At 44.2% G+C, this 22,468-nt stretch overlaps 1 protein-coding gene across 1 annotated transcript in view; it reads left to right on the forward strand.

Annotated features, from left to right (window-relative positions):
- The window catches only part of LOC123457507 (vomeronasal type-2 receptor 116-like), a 104,705-nt gene that overhangs the window by 1,099 nt on the left and 81,138 nt on the right, over positions 1-22,468 (forward strand). The window contains 1 exon segment of the mRNA XM_045141386.1: positions 4,940-5,070. Coding sequence (XP_044997321.1) covers positions 4,940-5,070 — 131 coding nt within the window.

Raw genomic sequence — 22,468 nt, forward strand, 5'->3', positions numbered from 1 at the left:
ACTTACAGAAAAGTATGAGTGGGAATTTCAAGATACTCGGGACACTATGAAAAGATCAAATATTAGAATTCAGGGCATAGTAGAAGAAGAATTCCACTCCAAAGGCATAGTAGGTGTCTTCAACAAAATCATAGAAGAAAATTTCCCCCAAATTGGGAAAGAGGTGCCAATACAGATACAGGAAGCCTTTAGAACACCAGCCAGACAAAACATGGAAAGAACCTCTCCTCACCATATTATAATCAAACTTCCAAATACACACACCAAAGAGAAAATATTGAAAGCAGTTAGAAAAATCAAGTTACCTACAAAAGTAAGCCCATCAGGATTACAGCAGATTATTCAACACAAACTTTTAAAGCCAGAAGGGCTTGGAGTGATATATTCCAAGTTCTGAAAGATAACAACTTTCAACTAAGGTTACTTTATCCTGCAAAGTTATCCATTCAATAGACGGAGAAATAAGGACATTCCATGACAAAAGCAGGTTAAAGGAGTATTTGAAGACAAAACCAGCTCTACAGAAAATACTTGATAGAAACCTCCATGCTGAAGAAAAGGAAAAGCACACATATAAGGAACCTAGAAAAAACAAGCAATACTCAAATACTTGTTAAAAGAGCACAGGTAGAACCGGAACCACAAAAAAAAAAAAAAAGGCAAATATAAATAAACACCTTTCAATAATATCTCTTAATATCAATGGTTTCAATGCCCCAACAAAAAGACATAGGTTTGCAGACTGGGTTAAAAACCAGGATCCTACAATTTGTTGTATCCAAGAAACTCACTTTTCTACAAAGGACAGATATTATCTTAGTTTGAAAGGTTGGAAGATGTGTTTCAAGCAAATGGGCCTAGAAAAAAAGCAGGGGTTGCTATCCTAATATCTGACAAGGTACACTTCAGTCCAATGTTAGTCAAGAAAGATAAGGAAGGTCACCTTATATTGATTAAGGGCACACTCCAACAGGAGGACATTACAATCCTAAACATATATGCACCTAACATGGGTGCTCCCAAATTCATCAAACAAACACTATTAGAACTATGGTCACAGATAACACCAAACACAGTGGTGGTGGGTGACATTAACACCCCACTCTCATCAATTGACAGATCATCCTGGGAAAAAATAAACAGAGAGGTATCTGGACTAAATGAGGTCATAGAAAGAATGGACTTAACAGATATATACAGGACATTTCATCCAAAGGCTGCAGAATATACATTTTTTTCAGCAGCACATGGAACATTCTCTAAAATAGACCATATATTAGGACACAAAACAAATCTTAACAAATTCAGGAAAATTGAAATAATTCCTTGCATCCTATCTGATCACAATGAAATTAAACTACAAATCAGGAGCAAGAAAGGCTATAGAACATACACAAAATCATGGAAAGTAAACAACACACTACTAAATGATGAATGGGTCAATGAAGAAATCAAGAAGGAAATCAAAAAATTCATAAAGTCAAATGATAATGAGAACACAACATATCAAAATCTCTGGGACATAATGAAGGCAGTTCTAAGAGGTAAATTTATAGCCTTAAGTGCCTATATTAAGAAATTAGAAAGGTCATAGGTAAACGACCTAACGCTTCACCTTAAAGACTTGGAAAAAGAACAAGGCAAACCAAAAATCAGTAGACGGGAAGAAATAATAAAGACTAGGGCAGAAATTAATGAAATAGAAACAAAAATGCAATCCAAAGAATTAATGAAACAAAGAGTTGGTTCTTTGAAAGGATAAACAAGATTGATAAACCCTTAGCAAATCTGACCAAAAGAAAGAGAGAAAAGACACAAATTAATAAAATCAGAGATGAACAAGGTAACATCACAACAGATTCCAGAGAAATTCAAAAAATCATAGGGACATACTATACAAGCATATAATCCATAAAGTATGAAAATCTGAAAGAAATGGGTAATTTCCTTGATTTATATGACCTACCGAAATTAAATCAAAATGAGATTAATCACTTAAATAGACCTATAACAAACATGGAGATCCGAACAGTTCTCAATAATCTCCCAAGTAAAAAAAACCCAGGCCCAGATGGATTCACTGCTGAATTTTACCAGACCTTTAAGGAAGAGTTAACACTATTATTTCTTAAGCTTTTGCAGGAAATAGAAAAAGAAGGAATTCTACCAAACTCCTTCTATGAGGCCAGCATCACACTGATACCAAAACCAGGCAAAGATAGAACAAAAAAAGAAAATTACAGACCAATCTCTCTCATGAACATAGATGCAAAAATTCTCAATAAAATATTGGCAAACAGAATACAAGAGTATATCAAAAAGATCATTCACCCTGACCAAGTAGGCTTTATCCCAGAGATCCAGGGATGGTTCAATATACACAAATCTATAAATGTAATACATTATATAAACGGGTTGAAGGACAAAATTCACTTGATCATCTCATCGGACGCAGAGAAAGCATTTGACAAAATCCAACATCCCTTCATGATAAAAGTCCTACAGAGACTGGGAATAGAAGGAACATATCTCAATATAATAAAAGCTATTTATGACAAGCTCACAGCCAACATATTACTAAACGGGGAAAAACTGGAAGCTTTTCCACTAAAATGAGGAACAAGACAAGGGTGTCCACTGTCCCCACTTTTGTTTAATATAGTTCTGGAAGTCTTAGCCATAGCAATAAGGCAAGAGACACACATAAAAGGGATACAAATTGGAAAGGAAGAAATCAAGTTATCATTATTTGCATATGACATGATTCTATACATAAAGAACCCTAAAAACTCTACTAGCAAACTGTTAGAGCTGATCAAATCCTACAGCCATGTAGCAGGATACAAAATAAATACACAGAAATCAGTAGCCTTCATAGATGCTAACAACAAACACACAGAGGATGAAATCAGAGAATCACTCCCATTCACAATTGCATAAAAAAAAAATAAAGTACCTTGAAATAAACCTAACCAAGGAAGTAAAGAATCTCTACAATGAGAACTTTAAAGCACTCAAGCGAGAATTTGCAGAAGACACTAGAAAGTGGAAAAACATCTCCTGTTCCTGGATTGGAAAAATCAGTATTGTGAAAATGACAGTATTACCAAAAGCAATCTACACATTTAATGCAATCCCTATCTAAAGTCCAAAAGCATTCTTCATGGAAATAGAAAAAACAATCCAAAAATTCATTTGGAATCACAAAAAACCTCGAATATCTAAAATATTACTGAGCAACAAAAATAAGGCTGGTGGTATCACCATACCTGATTTTAACCTGTACTACAGAGCCATAGTAACAAAAAGAGCGTGGTACTGGCACAAAAACAGACATGTAGATTAGTGGAGCAGAATAGAGGACCCAGATGTAAGCCCAAGTAGCTATAGCCACCTGATATTCGATTAAAATGCCAAAAATACTGATTGGAGAAAAGGCAGCCTCTTCAGCAAATGGTGTTGGGAAAACTGGATATATATCAGCAGAAGGATGAAAGTAGATTCTTCTCTCTCACCATGCACAAGAGTTAAGTCCAAATGGATTAAAGACCTTAACATCAGACCTGAAACTCTAAAACTGCTAGAGGAAAAAGTAGGGGAAACCCTTCAACATATTGGTCTTGGCAAAGACTTTCTGAATACAACCCCCATTGCTCAGGCAATAAAACCATAGATTAATCACTGGGACCTCTTGAAATTACAAAGATTTTGCACTGCAAAGGACACAGTGAAAAAAACAAAAAGGCAACCTACAGAATGGGAAAAAAATCTTCGCCAGCTATATATCTGATAGAGGATTAATATCTAGGATATACAAAGAACTCAAAAAGTTAAATAAAGGGAACCAAACAAGCCAATCAAAAAATGGGCTACGGAGCTAAATTGAGCATTCTCAAAGGAAGGAATATGAATGGCATATAAGCATCTAAAAATATGTTCTTCTTCACCAGTCATAAGGGAAATGCAGATTAAAACTACATTGAGATTCCATATCACTCCTGTCAGATTGGCCACAATCATGAAAACAAATGATCATAATTGTTGGTGGGGATGTGGAAAAAGAAGAAACCTTCTACACTGCTGGTGGGAATGCAATCTGGCCCAGCCATTGTGAAAATCAGTGTGGAGGTTCCTAAAACAGCTAAAGATTGATCTACCATATGATCCAGCTATAGCGCTCCTAGGCATATATCCTAAGGACTCACCTCATTTCCTTAGAAATAGTGCTCAACCATGTTTTTTGCTGCTCAATTTATAATGGCTGGGAAATGGAACCAGCCTAGATGTCCCTCAACTGATGAGTGGATAATGAAGATGTGGCATATTTATACAATGGAGTTCTACTCAGCAGTAAAGAAAAATGAAGTTATGAAATTTGCAGAAAAATGGATGGACCTGGAAGGGACTATACTAAGTGAGGTAACCCAGGCCCAGAAAGCCAAGCACCACATGTTCTCTCTCATGTGTGGATACTAGCTACAGGTGACTTGGCTTCTGTGTGAGAATGAAAATACTTAGTAGCAGAGGCCAGTAAGTTAAAAAGGAGACATAAACTGAAGAGAAAGGAAGGGAGGAGGGTACTTACTAGGTTGATATTGTATATATGTAAATACAATGATTGTGGTGGGGAGGTAATATGATAGAGAATGGAATTTCAAAGTGGAAAGTGTGGGGGGTTGAGAGGGAGGGAATTGCCATGGGATTTTTTTAATAATCATGGAAAATGCTAATAAAAAACTTTAAAAAAATAAATAATAATAATAAATAAATAAATAATAAATAAGTAAAAAAAAAATTAAAAAAAGAAAGAAAAAAAATGAACCCCGAGCCCTTCCCAGTCCGTCCTTAAATCCCTAGCCTGCACCACTCAGAGTCTGCCACATAAGTCTCTTCAATAGGTTCACATCAGTAAAACGTCAGATGGTCTGATCTTGCATAGGAACGAGTCTGTCCAGTGCGCACCGCAGACATGGCTATTCAGGGGTGTATAAAGAAGTCAGGTGCAAATCATACGACTTGGCAGCTGTCCCGGGCGCCATCTTGGAATGGCTGCCACACCCACTCCCTACAGTAGGGAGAGAGAGGGAGAGGCAGAGAAGCAGCCAGGTTGGGAGAGCAAGAGGCAGAGAAAGAGACAGGTAGGGAGAGTGAGAGGCAGAGAAGGAGACAGGTAGGGACAGAAGGAGGCAGAGAAGGATACAGGTAGGGACAGAGATAGATAGAGTAGACAAAGTTAGGGAGAGAGAGGCAGAGAAGGAGACACTTAGGGGAGAGAGAGGCAGAATAGGAGACTGATAGGTAGAGAGAGAGAGAAGCAGTAATGAAGACAGATAGGGAGACAGAGAGAAGCAGCGTAGGAGACAGATAGGGTGAGAGAAAGAGGCAGAATAGGAGATAAATAAGGAGAGAGAGAGAGAGAGAGGCAGAGAAAGAGACAGGTAGGGAGAGAGAGAGGCAGAGAAGGAGACAGGTAGGGAGAGAGAGAGGCAGGCAGAGGAGGAGACAGACAGGGAGAGAGAGAGGCAGGCAGAGAAGGAGACAGACAGGGAGAGAGAGAGAGGCAGAGAAGGAGACAGGTAGGGAGAGAGAGAGGCAGGCAGAGAAGGAGACAGACAGGGAGAGAGAGAGGCAGAGAAGGAGACAGGTAGGGTGAGGGAGAGGCAGGAAATGAGACACAAAGGAAAACAGCGAGGCAGAGAAGGATGCAGGTAGGGAGAGAGAGAGATCAAGAGAAGGAGGCAGGCAGGGAAAGAGAGAGCAAGAAAAGGAGGTAAGCAGTGAGAGAGGGAGGCAGTGAAGGAGACAGATTGTGTGACAGCAAGGTAGAGAATAATGGAGACAGTGAGAGAGAGAGGTAGACAAGAAGACAGGTAGGGGGAGAGGTAGAGAAGGAGACAGAGAGGGAGAGAAAGAGAGAGAGAGAGAGAGAGAGAGAGAGAGAGAGAGAGAGAGAGAGAGAGAGAGAGGTAGAGGTAGAGAAAAGGACAGACAGGGAGAGAGAGGTGGGGGTAGAGAAGGAGCCAGGGAGGGAGAGAGAGAGGCAGAGAAGGAGAGACAGGTAGTGAGAGAGAGAGAAGAGAAGGAGACAGGTAAGGAGAGAGAGAGAGGCAGAGAACGAGACAAGTAAGGAGAGAGACAATCAGAAAAGGAGACAGACAGGGCGAGTGAGGGGCAGAGAAGGAGGCAGGTAGGGAGAGAGAGGGGCAGAGAAGGAGAGACAATAAAGTAGACAGAGAGGCAGAGAAGGAGAAAGGTAAGGATAGAAAGAGGCAGAGAAGGAGACAGACAGGGAGAGAGAGGACAGAGGAGAGACAGGTAGGGAGAGAGAGGTGCAAAGAATCAGAGAGGTAGGGAGAGAGAGAGGCAGAAAGGGAGTCAGGTAGGGAGAGAGAGGCAGAGTAGGAGATAGAGAGATAGAGGGAGGCAGAGTAGGAGATAGAGAGATAGAGAGAGAAAGGCAGAGAAGGAAACAGGTAGCGAGAGAGAGGGGCAGAGAAGAAGATATGTAGGGGGAGAGAGAGAGAGGCATTGAAGGAGACAGATAGAGAGAGGCAGAGAAGGAGATAGTTAGGGAAAGAAAGATAAAGTTTAAGATAGGAAAGAGAGAGAAAGTTAGGGACAGAAAGAGAGAGAAGGTTATACATAGGGAGAAGGAGAAAGAGGAGGATATGGATAGGGAGAGGGAGGCAGACAAGAATATAGATACGAAGCGAGACAGAGAAGGTGATAAATAGGGTAGGAGAGAGAAGCAGAGAAGGAGACAGGTAAGGAGAGAGACAGTCAGAAGAGGAGGCAGACAGGGAGAGAGAGAGAGACAGAGAAGGAGATACAGGGAGAGAGAGAGGTGCAGAGAAGGAGACAGACAGGGAAAGACAGGGGCAGAGAGGAAAGACTGGTAGGGATAGAGAGAGGCAGAGAAGGAGGCAGGTAGGGAGAGAGAGAGGCTGAGAAGGAGGCATGTAATAAGAGAGAGGTGCAGAAAAGGAGACACACAGGGAGAGAGTGTGGTAGAGAAGGAGAGACAATAAGGCAGACAGAGAGGCAGAGAAGGAGAGAGGTAGGGAGAGAGAGAGAGAGAGAGAGACGGAGGCAGGTAAGGAGAGAGAGAGAGGCAGAGAAGGAAACAGACAGAGAGAGGGGCAGAGAAGGAGACAGACAGGGAGAGAAAGAGGCAGACAAGGAGACACACAGGGAAAGAGTGTGGCAGAGAAGGGGTGACAGGTAAGGAGAGAGAGGCAGAGTAGGGAGAGACAGAGGCAGAGAAGGAGACATGTAGGGAGAGGGAGAGGCAGAGAAGGGGATAGGTAGGGAGAGAGACAGCAGAGAATCAGACAGGTAGGGAGAGAAAGAGGCAGAGAAGGAGTCGGGTAGGGAGATAGAGGCAGAGAAGGAGTCAGGTAGGGAGAGGGAGAGGCAGAGAAAGAGACAGGTAGGGGAAGAGAGAGAGGCAGAGAAGGAGACAGGTAGTGGGAGAGAGAGAGGCAGAAAAGGGGACAGGTAGGGAGAGTCAGAGAAGGAGTTAGTTAGGGAAAGAAAGAATGAGAAAGTTTAACATAGGGAAAGAAAGAGAGAGAAAATGAAAAATTGGGAAAGAAAGAGAGAAAGTGAAAGATTGGGACAGAGAGAGAGAGAGAAGGTTATACATAGGGAGAAGGAGAAAGATAAGGATATGGATAGGGAGAGGGAGGCAGACAAGAATATAGATACGAAGAGAGACAGAGAAGGTGATAAATAGGGTAGGAGAGAGAGGCAGAGAAGGAGATTGATAGGAAGAGAGAGAGGCAGAGAAGCAGACACACAGGGAGAGAGTGAGGCAGAGAAGGAGAAACAGGTAGGTAGAGAGAGAGGCAGAGAAGGTGGAAGGTACTGTGAGAGAGAGAGAGAGGCTGTGAAGGAGACAGGTAGGGAGGCATAGAGGCAGAGAAGGAGACAGACAGGGAGAGAAAGAGGCAGAGAAGGAGACAGAAAGGAAGAGATAGAGGCAGAGAAGGAGACAGACAGGGTGAGAGAGAGCAGAGGAGGAGACAGATAAGGAGAGAGAGGGGCAGAGAAGGAAACTGGTAAGGAGAGAGAGAGAAGCAGAGAAGGAAACAGGTAAGGATAGACAGAGGCAGAGAAGGAGACAGGTAAGGAGAGAGACAGTCAGAAAAAGAGACAGACAGGGAGAGAGAGGGACAGAGAAGGAGGCCGACAGGGAGAGACAGGAGCAGAAAGGAGACAAACAGGGCAAGAGGGGGCAGAGAACGGGAGACAGGTAGTGATAGAAAGGCAGAGAAGGAGGCAGGTAAGGAGAGGGAGATGCAGAGAAGGAGACACACTGGGAGAGAGTGTGGCAGAGAAGGAGAGACAATAAGGTAGACAGAGAGGCAGAGAATGAGAGAGGTAGGGAGAGAGAGAGGCGGAGATGGAGGCAGGTAAGGAGAGAGAGAGAGAGGTAGAGAAGGAGATAGACAGGGAGAGCGAGAGGCAAAGAAGGAGACAAACAGGGAGAGAGTGTGGCAGAGAAAGAGAGACATGTAGGGAGAGAGAGAGCAGAGAAGGGTGCAGGTTGGGAGAGAGAGAGAGGCAGAGAAGGAGACAGGTATGGAGAGAGAGAGTCAGAGAAGGGGACAGGTAGGGAGAGGGAGAGGCAGAGAATCAGACAGGTAGGGAGAGAGAGTGGGGCAGAGATGGAGGCATGTAGGAGGAGAGAGATGCAGAGAAGGTGACAGGGAGAGAGAAGACAAAAAAGGACGCAGATTGGAAGAGAGAGAGGCATAGAACAAGGCAGGTAGGTAGAGAGAAATGCAGAGAAGGAGACAGACAGGGAGAGAAAGAGGCAGAGAAGTAGACAGGTAGGGAGAGAGAGAGGCAGAGAAGGAGGCAGGTAAGGAGAGAGGAAGGCACAGAAGGAGACAGACAGGGAGAGAGAGGCACAGAGAAGTAGATAGACAGGGAGAGTCAGGGCAGAGAAAGAGACAGACAGGGAGAGAGTGTGGCAGAGAAGGAGGGACAGGTAGGGAGAGAAAGAGGCAGAGAATGTGACATGTAGGGAGAGAGAGGCAGAGAAGGAGGCAGGTAGGAATAGAGTGATGCAGAATATGAGACAGATAGAGAGAGAGGTCAAATAGTAAATAGATAGGGAGGGAGATATGAAGATAGATAGGAAGAGAGAGCTAGGCAGAGTAGGAGATACATAGTTAAAGAGAGAAGCAGGGAAGGAGACAGGTAGGGAGAGAGAGAGGCAGAGAAAGAGAGATAGGTAGGTAGAGAGAGAGGCAGAGGAGGAGTCAGGTAGGGAGATAGAGGCAGAGAAGGAGTCAGGTAGGGAGATAGAGGCAGAGGAGACAGGTAGGGAGAGAGACAGGCAGAGAATCAGACAGGTAGGGAGAGACAGAGGCAGAGAAGGAGTCAGGTAGGGAGATAGAGGCAGAGAAGGAGTCAGGTAGGGAGAGGGAGAGGCAGAAAAAGAGACAGGTAGGGGAAGAGAGAGAGGCAGAGAAGGAGACAGGTAGTGGGAGAGAGAGAGGCAGAGAAGGAGACAGGTAGGGAGAGAAAGAATGAGAACATTTAAGATAGGGAAAGAAAGAGAGAGAAAATGAAAGATTGGGACAGAAAGAGAGAAAGAGTAGGATATAGATAGGGAGCGAGAGAGAGGCAGAGTAGGGACAGTTAGGTAGAGCGAGAGGCCAAATAGGAGACAGATGGGGGGGGAGAGAGAAAGAGAGAAAGAGAGAGAGAGAGAGAGAGGCAGAAATGAAAATAAATAGGCAGAGAGTGAGAGTCAGAGTAGGAGTTAGAGAGAGAGACAGAGAGAGGGGCAGAGTAGGTGATAGATAGGGAGAGGGGGAGAGTCAGAGATGGAGACAGAAAGGGAGAGAGAGAACGTGAAATATAGGGGAAAAAAGAGAGAGAACATGAAAGGGAAAGAAAGAGAGAGAACATGAAAGATAGGGAAAGAAAGAGAGAGAAAGTGAAAATAGGGCAGACAGAGAGAGAGAGAAGGTTATATATAAGGAGAGAGAGAAAGAGATGGATATGGATAGGAAGAGAGATGCAGACAAGAATAAAGATAGGAAGAGAGAGACAGAGAAGGTGATAAAGTGGAAGGGAGAGAGAGGCAGAGAAGGAGACAGGTAGGGAGAGAGAGAGAGAGGCAGAGAAGGAGGCAGGTAGGGAGAGAGAGAGAGAGGCAGAGAAGGAGGCAGGTAGGGAGAGAGAGAGAGGTAGAGAAGGTGACATACAGGCTGAGAGAGAGGCAGAGAAGGAGAGACAGACAGGGAGAGAGAGGCAGAGGAGAGAGAGACAGGGAGGGAGAGGCAGAGAAGGAGAGACAGACAGGGAGAGAGAGGGTGAGGCAGAAAGAGACAGGTAGGGAGAGATAAAGAGGTTGAGAAGGAGACAGTCAGGTACAGAGAGTGGCAGTGAAGGAGAGAGGCAGGGAGAGAGAGGGACAGACAAGGAGACAGGCAGATGGAGAGAGTGGCAGAGAAGGAGAAAGACAGGGAGAGAGAATGGAAGAGAAGGGAGACCCGTAGGGAGACAGAGAGGCAGAGAAGGAGGCAGGTAGGGAGAGAGATGCTGAGGAGGAGGCAGGTAAGCAGAGAGAGAGAGGCAGAAAAGGAGACAGACAGGGAGAGTGAGATGCAAAGAAGGAGACAAACAGGGAGAGACAGGCACAGAGAAGGAGACAGACAGGGAGTGAGAGAGGCAGAGAGGATACATATACTGAGAGACAGGCAGAGAAGGAGATAATTAGGGAAAGAAAGAGAGAGAAAGTGAAAGATAGGGACAGAAAGAGAGAGAGAAAAAAAGTTATACATAGGGAGAGAGAAAGAGAAGGATATAGATAGGGAGAGAAAGCAGACAAGAATATAGATAGGAAGAGAGAGACAGAAGGTGAGAAATAGGGAGGGAGAGAGAGAGAGACAGAGGAGATTGGTAGTGAAGAGAGGCAAAGGAGGTGACAGACAGGGAGAGAGAGAGAGGCAGTGAAGGAGACACACAGGAAGAGAGTGTGGCAGAGAAGGAGAGACAGGTAGGGAGAGAGAGAGGTAGAGAAAGAGGCAGATACTGAGAGAGGGAGGCTGAGGGGGAGGCAGGAAGTGAGAGGGAGAGGCCGAGAAGGAGACAGGTAAGGAGAGATAGACAGGCTGAGAAGGAGACAGGTAGGGAGAGAGAGAGAGTGGAAGAGAAGGAGACAGGCAGGGAGAGAGAGAGTGGCAGAGAAGGAGACAGGCAGGGAGGGAGGGGGCAGAGCAGGAGACACACAGGGAGAGTGTGGCTGAGTAGGAGAGACAGGGGGAGAGAGAGAGAGGCAGGGAAGGAGGCAAACAGGGAGAGAGAGAGGCAGAGAAGGAGACAGGTAGAGGGGGGGCAGAGAAAGAGACAGGTAGAGAGAGAGAGAGAGAGGTAGAATGGAGACAGACAGGCAGAAATGAAGATAGATTGGGAGAGAGGGAGAGAGGCAGAGTGGGAGATAGATAGGGAGAGAGAGAGGCAGAATTGGAGAATGTTATGGAGAGAGAGAGGCCAAGTAGGAGATAGATAGGGAGAGAGAGAGAGGCAGAGAGGAGATAGTTAGGGAGAGAAAGAGAGATAAAGTGAAAGGTAGGGAGAGAAAGAGAGATAAAGTGAAAGGTAGGGACAGAAAGAGAAAGTGAAAGGTAGGGAAAGTAAGAGAGAGAAAGTGAAAGATAGGGACAGAAAGAGAGAGAGAGAAGGTTATATATAGGGAGAGAGAAAGAGAAGGATATGGATAGGGAGAGAAAAGCAGACAAGAATATAGATAGGAAGAGAGAGACAGAAGGTGAGAAATAGGGAGGGAGATAGGCAGAGAAGGAGATTGGTAGTGAAGGGAGGCAAAGAAAGTGACAGACAGGGAGACAGAGAGAGGCAGAGGAGACAGACAGTGAGGGAGAGAGAGAGAGGCAGAGAATGAGGCAGGTAGTGAGAGAGAGGCTGAGAAGGAGACAGGTAGTGAGAGAGAGGCAGAGAAAGAGGCAGGTAGTGAGAGAGAGGCTGAGAAGGAGACAGGTATGGAGAGAGAGAAGCAAAGGAGGAGATGGATAAGGAGAGAGAAAGAGGCAGAGTAGGAGATAGAGGGGGAGAGAGAGAGAAAGGCAGAGTCAGAGATAGAGGGGGAGAGAGAGAGAGAGAGAAGGGCAGAGTAGAAGATAGAGAGGGAGAGAGAGAGAGAGAGGCAGAGGAGGAGACAGAGAGGGAGAGAGAGAGAGAGAGAGAGGCAGAGAAGGAGATAGAGAGGGAAAGAAAGAGAGAGAAAGTTAAAGATGGGACAGAAAGAGAGAGATGATTATACATAGGGAGAGAGAAAGAGAAGGATATGAATAGGGAGAGAGAGGTAGACAAGTACATAGATATGAAGAGAGAAGTGCATGTACATGTGCATATGTCTTCAATATAGCCTCAAGCTGTTACATGAGGTCTGGGGATCTAAACACTAGTTAGTATTCTTGCCTGTATAACCAAGCACCACTCAGTAATCTGCAACCCTTCACCTTTTTTCTTTTAAATCCTGTCTCTCACTAAATCTAAAGCTCACTAATTAAGTTATACTAGCTAGCCAGCAAGCTCTACTTACTAGCCCATCTCCACATCACTGGGACCACAGGTGTTTTGCATTACACCAGGTGTCACTTGGGTCCTCATGCTTATGTGACAAGCAGTTTACTCACTGGGCCATCTCATTAGTGAAGCCATGTTTTTATTACACACACACACACACACTTCATCTATCACTTCACTTCTCTTCCCTCAAAGTGCTACCAGAGTGAAATCCATTTTGGGGTTTTTCACTGAGGTTTTCAACAAAACTAATGATTGCCACACCTGCAATCTAACCTTTCAAATTGAGTTAGCATGAACTGGCTTGCAATTGCAGCAAAACTACCAACCTCCAGGAAACTCAGGCTGCCACCAGCAGAGCACAACAGCCAAGATTCAATAATGAAACCCTAAAACAGCTAACAGCTTTCTTTTTCCACAATTTTGAGAGAGTGTTGCTTCATCATACATAAATGGCAAATATGCATGTTGAAAACTAAGAAAACAAATATGATAGGAAGCATTTTTTAAATTTAATATATTAGTTTTCTTTTCAGTAAATACAGGCAGTTTGGTACCATTATTTAGGCCCATCTGTGATCTACCCCTTCCCATTAGACCCTCCTTGTTAACAAAAATGGGTCGTGCATTGTGGCGTTAGCCCCCAGTTATTGGTATGATAAATGTCTCTGCAAATCATGACCCAACATGTGACTCTGACATTCTTTCCGCCCCCTCTTCTGCAAAATTTCCCTGAGCCATGTTGGGTTCATTTTTGGTCTGCTTCAGTGAGGTGTTGGGGGCCTCTGAGGCTCTGGCTCTCTGATTTGGTAGGAGTTGATTTTTCTCTGTGTTGATCTCCTTCCCCTTTGTGCTGGTATCCTGTTCACAGGAAAACATCACCCTTGCTTATTTCGCCAGTTGTCCTTAGTTTCAGTTGGGCCCCTTTTGAAGTATGCTGGGGCAGCTCTCTTCTTAGGATCTGCATCTATCTTTTTTTTTTTCCTTGTTGTCTGAGTTGCAGCTAGGCGGTCACCATCTTGACCGAAAGTCGACAGGAAGCATTTTATGCATCATTTAAAATTGTGTATAGGGCTGGAGAGATGGCTTAGCGGTTAAGCGCCTGCCTGTGAAGCCAAAGGACCCCGGTTCGAGGCTCGGTTCCCCAGGTCCCACGTTAGCCAGATGCACAAGGGGGCGCACGTGTCTGGAGTTCGTTTGCAGAGGCTGGAAGCCCTGGCGCGCCCATTCTCTCTCTCTCCCTCTATCTGTCTTTCTCTCTGTGTCTGTCGCTCTCAAATAAATAAATTAAAAAAATTTTAAGAAAAATTGTATTTAAACAGTTAGTTCCCTGGCTGTAAATTTAAGGAAGGAGAAATTATGTGGCTATGCTTTTGGAAATGTCAGCTACAAAATTCATAGAAATTAATATATACATATCAAGCACAATTTATCTTTTCTTTCATTAAATAAAACAGCAATTCACCAGGTCCAAATGAGAGTGAGACATTTACATTATTAAAGGGAAAAAGGATACTGTGTTACCAGAAATATTTGTAGCACATTAGATATGTTTGCTTCAAATGGACAGGGACAAATTAAAAATAGCATGTATATCTGATGACATATTGATAGTTTTTCCTCCATGTTTAATCTACTCTGCGTTTTTCAGAGTTTAACCCTTCCCTTCAGATGGAAAAAAAAAAAAAAAAAGTAACATCTTCTCTCACAATCCAACTTGGAAGGAATGTAGTGGAAATAAACCAAGGAGAATGGGCAGTAAGGAATCTTCATATACTTGGGCAAGATTGGAAAAGAAGTACGGACCGCTATCCTCATTTTTTTGCATGTGTAGTTTGTGTGGTGTCACAGTGTATGTTTATGCGGTGTATGCATATGCGTGTGTAGATGTGTGTGCCTACATGCACACGTATAGGCCAGAGGAGAATGATGGCTGTCCTTCCACTATCACTCACCTGTATTATTCCCTGGAGACAGATTGTCTCTGAAAGTGGAGCTGCAGTTTTTTCATGAGCCCCAGCAATTCTCTGGTCGCTGTTCCCCACAGGATTGGAGACGTAGACATGCGGCCATGCCCAGTTATTTATTTGGTCCTGAGGATTCTGACTCAGGTGGTCTTGGGATTTCTCCAGCTCTCATGTTTGTGGCAAGCACCTTTGCCCACTGAGCCTTTTCAACAGCCCATCATTTGCTTTTCTTTGTTGACTGCACAGGAACCCAACATTACTTTCATTTCTGAGAAGTCTGGAAAAGAGGCAATTTATAGTTACCTGCACTCAATTATGATCCCAGGATGTCTAGATGCCATGTGCCAAATGGAAGTTGAAAACCAATTAAAGAGAAGCACAGAGAGTACTTATTATTAAAAAAAACAACTTCTCAGATCACAGTGTGGGTTGGTTATGTGATTTAGTAAATGCAGAAATAGATTAAAAGGCAAAAAGAAGAAAATCAGCTTAGGGAGACTGCGCAGCCATTAAAGGCACTTGCTTATAAGGGGATATGTGTTCATCTAGTTCTCTGTGGTTGGCATTTGGTTTTGAAGAAACAAAGCAATTTGATCAATTTTATTTTTTTGAGAAAATAAAAACATATTTTGAAAGGTAAATGTTTTATACAAAGAATTTCATGCCTATACGAGAGAATGATAGAAACAGAACACTTCTATGTCTAGGACTGAGTTTTAACAACCCTCAAAATTTTATCATATATTAAAATTATAACATTTTTAAAAGGATTAAATGTGATTAAAGCCCACATGATTCTCTTTATAATCACATTCCATTCATTTTCTCTCTAAAGACAAATGGTTTTTTGAATGGTTTCATAAACCCATAAATGTTTTTGTAATATATTAGAACTGTAATTTAAAAACGTGTTCACAAACTCCATAACAGTGCTTCTTTGTTCTGTGTGTGCGGTGTGCGTGGTGTGCGTGGTGTTACAGATGGGTGGAAGGGCTGAAGAGTCAATTGAAGATTCGCCTGGACCACCCCAAAGACTCCAGAGCCATGTTGTGACCATGTGAGGAGAAGCACATTACGAGAGGGAACACCAAAAGCAGAGAACAGGGGAGAAGGAGTACTCCAGACGTCTCCCCTCCCTGCACCCTCTAACCACCTGCTAGGACTTCCTTGTGGCCAGCCTTTGCTGGAATTCTGTGTTAGTACAGGATCTTGGGGAATGCAGTTTGTAGGTATGAGCAGAGGAAGGCTGGGGTATGAATGAAATGCCCTCAGAAAATATTTGGAGATAGTCACACAGACAAGAAAGAAACAATGGGGGATGGAAAGGTGGCTTAGTGATTAAGATAATGTAAGGCTTAAAGACTTAAGTTCGACTCCCCAGAAACCATGTAACCCAGATACACATGGTGGTGAGTACATCTGGAGTTCATTTGTAGTGGCTAGAGGCCCTGGCACACCCATTCCCCCTCCTCTTATAAATAAAGATAAAAATATTAGTAAAAAGAAACAATGCTTGTCTGTAGCAAGTGGATTTATGATGGTAGAATTAGGTAATGAGGCAGGTTCCCGGGGCAAAATCCTGGTGACTGCTGTGGTCCCAACATTTGTGCCCCCTAATTCATATGTTCAATACTGATCTCCAAAATTGTAGTATTAAGAGATGAAATCCTCAGGGCTAGAGAGCTAACTGTATTTGCTTTACAAGGATGAGGACCTGAGCTTGGTGCCCAGAGCATGTGGAAATGCTTGGTGTGGTGGCACACCCTTGTCTTCTCGGCAGTAGGGAAGTAGTAACTGGATTCCTGGGGCCTCACTGGCCAGCTAGTCCAGCTAAGTTGTTGAGCTCCAGGCCATTAAGCTCATTTTAAATTGTCTATTTTCAAACATCAGATGGTTTGAAGTCCTTTAGCCCCTTTACTACAGTGCTTGGTTCGGGGAAATTCAAACCAGGGTCCTTTGGCTTTGCAAGCAAGTACTTTAACTGCTAAGCCATCTCTCCAGCCTCTAAAGTATTTTTTGTTTTGTTTTGTTTTGGGTTTTTATTTTTATTTTGTTTTTTTGAGGTAGGTTATCTCTCTAGCCCAGGCTTACCTGGAATTCAATATGTAGTTTCAGGGTGGCCTTGACCTCTCTTCAATCCTCCTACTTCTGCCTCCTGAGTGCTGGAATTAAAGGCATGTGCCACCAAACCCAGCTGTTTCTGCATTTTAAAAGCTTGTAACTTTAATTCCCTCCTTTCAAAGACTATGTTCCTGTTTTTAAGACTCTTAGTATATAAGTATATAAATATAAAAATATACAAATACATATACATATGCATATATATTACGGGCTGGAGTGAGGGCTCAGCAGGTAAAGGTGCTTGATCAAAAAGCCTAATGGCCTGGTTTCATTTCCTCAGTATCCACATACAGCCTGAAGTACACATTGGCATATGCATCTGGAATTCATTTGCAGTGGCAAGAGACCCTGGCATGCCCATTCCCTTCCTGACCCTCTCCAGCTCTCTCTGCTTGCAAATAAGTATTTAAGTATATACATAGTGCACCACCTGGTGGTATATAATGAATATATTTGCTCTACTTAAACAAAAACCTGATGTTTTACTCATCTTTAACTGATGTGGCCCAACTATAATAGAATAAGAAGAATCTGCTAGTATTGTATGTTTCTGTGAAAATACCTGTTTAATTCTCACTTCTTTGAGAGTAGAGTGTTACTGGAAGTGTTTGTTTGTTTTTTTGTTTGTTTGTTTGTTTAAGGCAGAATCTCACTCTAGCCCAGCCTGACCTGAAACTGGCTATGTAGCTCAGGCTAGTCTTGAACACACATTGATCTTCCTCCGTCACTCCTCTTAAGTGCTGGGACTAAAATTGTGCACCACCATGCCAGGCAAGTATTTTTTCTTCATTGTGATTGAATCTCATCCACAAGTCTGAGAGGGAAATTGACTGATATTCTTAAGTAAATGTATATTAATAAGAACCAACATTTTCCCTCTAAGCTCTGAATGTGGTGCTGTAAATGAGCTCATTTTAAATTGTCTATTTTCAAACATCAGATGGTATGAAGTCCTTTAGCCCCTTACTGCAATGCTTGGACAAGTATTTTGGAATAATCTGAGAAGTAGGAAGAAATTATTCTTCAGGAACTTTGAGTTTAGAACTATTTGAAATTCTTCCTTCAAATAAAAGGGGGAAATAGATTGAGGAAGAGAGAGCCATTTGATTCCATAACTTTACTTACCTTGAATCTTCAGCCTTAATTTGGATGATCCTTTCTGCCCTCTGCTGCGCTGAACATGACCTGTCTATGGTGTCCGCGTGAGCAACTTCATTTGTAAATTGACACAATATCACACAGTACTATAATTTTGCTAGACTAGATATTCTCAAACTTTGACAAGGAGGAAATGGAGGAAGATCATTGTGTTGAACTTAAAGTGCCTTCCATTCTTATTAGTAAGACAAAATGAAAACATTGCAGAACACCCTGTCACGTGAGGAGTGCAGCGCCCAGCACTCTATCCCAACAAGAAGTTAGAAACTGAGGAAATCATTATGTTTCTTATGATCTGTCAAAGCAGCAAGATCACAGGAAAACAGTTGGCCATTAGTTAAGACAGGCAGGCTATGAAAGCACAGCTGGCCTAAGCAAGGGCCCCAGCAGAAGCCTCCTTAAAAATGAACCCATGCCAGGGAAAACTGAAGCATGTGTGCTGTGTGGATTTCGTTAGGTGGCTCTGTCTCCTCACAGTGCATGTCAGCACTGTAGTTCTAGAGCCCAGGCCTTGTCTCCTCAAAGAGAATGGCATCATAGTGGTCATATTGAGAGCACAGGCCATGATCACTAAAGTGGATAGCAGCACAATAGTGTGACTGTGAGCCTATGCCTTGTCTCCTCAAAGTGGATGGCCTCACAGTGGTTGTATTGACAGGCCTGACCTTGTCTCCTCAAACAGCATTGATTTACCATGTTACTAGAGATAACCGAGTCCTTGTCTTCTCACAGTGAATAGCATGACAGTGTTTCCATTGAGGACCAAGGCCGTGTCTCCTCACAGTGGGCGACATCACAATGGTTGTCGTGAGAGCCAGGGCTGTATCTTCTCAAAGTGGATCATATCTCAGTGGTTTTGGTGAGAACCTAGGTCTTGTTTCCTCACAGTGAATGGCATCACAGTAGTTCTAGTTAGAGACTAGGCTGTGTCTCCATATAGTGGATGACATCACAGTACTTGTATTATTAAAGTCCGAGCCCTGTCTCCTTACAGTATACTGCTTTACACTGGCATTAGTGAGAGCCCAACCAGTGTGTCCTCACAGTGATGGAATGACAGTGGACCAAATGAGAACCCTGGTGATGTCTCCTCAGAGTGCATGACATCACAATGGCTCTTTTGAAGGCCCAGACCATGTTTCCCACAGTGGATTGTGTAACATTTGTTCTAGTGACAGGCCCTGCCCTGTCTCTTCACAGTGCATGGCATCACAGTGATTCTATGAAGGCCAGGCCATGTCTCCTAACAGTCGATAGCATCACAACGGTTCTACTGTGAGTCTAGGCCTTGTCTTCTCACAATGGAGGGCCTCACAGGGCTTCTACTGACAGGCCGTCCCCTATCTCCTCACTCTGCATTGCATTGCAGTGGTACTGGAGATCACCCAGTCCATGTCTCCTCACAGTGAATGGCATGACAGTAGTCCTAGTGAGGACCGAGGACATGTCTCCCCACATTGTAGGACATCACAATGGTTGCAGCGAGAGCCTGGTAGGTATTTTCTCAAAGTGGATTTCATCACAGTGGTTTTAATGAGAATCCAGGCCATGACTCTACATAGTGAAAGGCGTCACAGCAATTCTAGGCCATGTCTCCTGATAGTGGATGATATCACAGTCAGTCTAGTGAGAGACCATCCCTTGTTGCCTACATTGCACTGCTTTACAGTGGTATTAGTGAGAACCCAGTCAGAGTCTCCTCACGGTGATGGCATGGCATTGGACCTTGTGAGAACCCAGATGATGTCTCCACAGAGTGCATGACATCAAAATGGCCATGTTGAGAGCCCAGGCCGTCTCCTCACAGTGGATTGCATCACAGTGGTTCTAATGACAGGTCATGGCCTGTCTCGTCACAGTGCATGTCATCACAATATTTCTAGTGCGAGCCCAGGCCGTGTTTCCTCACGGTGGATGGTATCACCATGGCTCTATGGAGACCCCAGGTGGTGTGTTCTCACAGTGGACCACATCGCAGTAGTTTTAGAGACAGACAGGGCCCTGTCACCACACAGTGCATTGCTTCACAGTGGTATTAGGGAGAGCCCAGTCTGTGTATCCTCACAGTGATGGCATGACATTGGATCTAGTGAGGATGCAGGCAGTGCCTCCTCAGAGTGCATGACATCGCAATGGCTCTATTGAGAGCTCAGTCCTTGTCTCCTCACGGTGCACTGCTTTACAGTGGTATTAGTGGGAGCCCAGTCAGTTTATCCTCACAGTGATGGCATGACAGTAGTTCTAGCGATATTAGGCCTTGTGTCCTCACATTAGATGACCTCACCTAGTTCTAGTGAGAGACCCGGCATTGTCTCCTCATAATTCATGGCATCACAGTGGTGCTTTCGAGATCCTAGGTCATGTCTCCTCACAGTGCACTGCTTTAAGGTGGTAATAGTGATAGCTCAGTGTCTCTTCAGTACATAGCTTCGTTCTAGTGAGATCCCAGGCCATGCCTCCTCACAGTGAATGGCAACGCAGTAGTTGTAGCGAAAGGCCTGGCCCTGTTTCCTCACAGTGCATGGGATCACAGTGGTTCTAGTGAGAGCCCAGACACTGTCTCCTCACAGTGGATAGCATGACAGTTGTTATAGGACAGGCCAGGCCCTGTATACTCACAGTGTATGGCACCACAGTAGTTCTTTTGAGAGCCAAGGCCGTGTGTACTCACAGTGGAAGGCATCACAGTAATTCTAGTGACAAGCCTTAACATGTGTCCTCACAGTGCATGGCACCACATTGCTTTTCCTGAGAAGCAAGGCTGTTTTCTCACAGTCGATGGCATCACAGTGGTTCAAATGACAGGCCTGAACCTGTCTCCTCAAAGTGAATGGAATCACATTGGTTATAGTGAGAGCCCAGGCCATGTTTCCTTACAGTGGAAGGCATCACAGTGGCTCTAGTTCAATACCAGACAGTGTCTCCTTAGAGTGGATGGCTTCACAGTGCCTCTATTGAACCCAGGTGATCTGTCCTCACAGAGGTTGACATCAAAGCAGTTCTAGTGTGAGATATGGCACTATCACCTCACAGTGCATTGCTTAACAGTGGTATTAGTGAGAACACAGTCAGCATATCCTCACAGTGATGGCATAACAGTGGACCTAGTGAGGATGCAACCAATGTCTACTCAGAGTACATGACATCACCCTGTCTCCTCACAGTCTATTGCATCACAATGGTTCTAGTGAGAGCCCAGGCGATGTCTGCTAACAGTGAATAGCATCATAGTGGTTCTACTGTGAGCCTAGCCCTTGTCTCCTCAAAGTGGATCGTATCACAGTGGTTCTATTGACAGGCCCAACCCTGTCTCCTCACACTGAATTGCATCACAGTAGTACTAGAGATACCCAGTCCATGTCTCCTCACAGTGAATGGCATGACATCAGTTCTAGTGAGGACCGAGGCCATATCTCCTCACACTGGATGACATCATAGTGGTTGCAGTGGAGTGTGGGAGTTATCTTCTCAAAGTGGATTGCATCACCAAGGTTTTTTTTTTTTGGGGGGGGGGGACCCAGGCAGTGTCTCCTCACAGGGAATGGGATCACAGTAATTCTAGTGAGAGACAAGCCAAGTCCCCTCATAGTGGATGACATCACAGTTCAAGTGACAGGCCTGAACCTGTCTCCTCAAAGTGCATGGAAACACATTGGTTATAGTGAGAGCCCAGTCCATGATTCCTCACAGTGGAAGGCATCACAGTGGCTCTAGTTCAATACCAGACAGTGTCTCCTTAGAGTGGATGGCATCACAGTACCTCTATTGAACCCAGGTGATCTGTCCTCACAGAGATTGACATCAAAGCAGTTCTAGTGTGAGATATGGCACTATCACCTCACAGTGCATTGCTTAATAGTGGTATTAGTGAGAACACAGTCAGCATATCCTCACAGTGATGGCATAACAGTGGACCTAGTGAGGATGCAGCCAATGTCTACTCAGAGTATGTAATATCACCCTGTCTCCTCACAGTCTATTGAATCACAATGGTTCTAGGGAGAGCCCAGGTGATGTCTGCTACCCATGATTAGCATCATAGAGGTTCTACTGTGAGCCTAGCCCTTGTCTCCTCAAAGTGGATCATATCACAGTGGTTCTATTGACAGGCCCAGCCCTGTCTCCTCACACTGAATTGCATCACAGTAGTACTAGAGATAACCCAGTCCATGTCTCCTCACAGTGAATGGCATGAGAGTAGTTCTAGTGAGGAATGAGACCATATCTCCTCACAGTGGATAGTATCACAGTGGTTGCAGTGAGAGCCTGGGCTGTATCTCCACAAAGTGAATGACATCACAGTGTTTTGTTTGAGATCCCAAGCCATGTCTCCTTATAGTGAATGGGAGCACAGTAGTTTTAGTGAGAGATTAAGCCATGTCTCCTCACAGGGGATGACATAACAGTAGTTCCAGTGAGAGACTGGGTTCTGTCTCCTCTCAGTTCACTGACTTACACTGCTATTAGTGAAAGACTAGTCAGTGTTCCCTCACAGTGATGGCATGACAGCAGATCTAATGAAAACCCAGGTGATGTCTCCTCACATTACATGACATTACAATGGCTCTATCAATAGTGCAGGCTATGTGACCTCACGGTGGATGGCATCACAATAGTTCTAGTAACAACCCCCACACCCTACTCACAGTGCATGGCTT

The sequence above is a fragment of the Jaculus jaculus genome, unplaced genomic scaffold (assembly GCF_020740685.1).
Source record: "Jaculus jaculus isolate mJacJac1 unplaced genomic scaffold, mJacJac1.mat.Y.cur u25, whole genome shotgun sequence".
Taxonomy (NCBI): Eukaryota; Metazoa; Chordata; class Mammalia; order Rodentia; family Dipodidae; genus Jaculus; species Jaculus jaculus.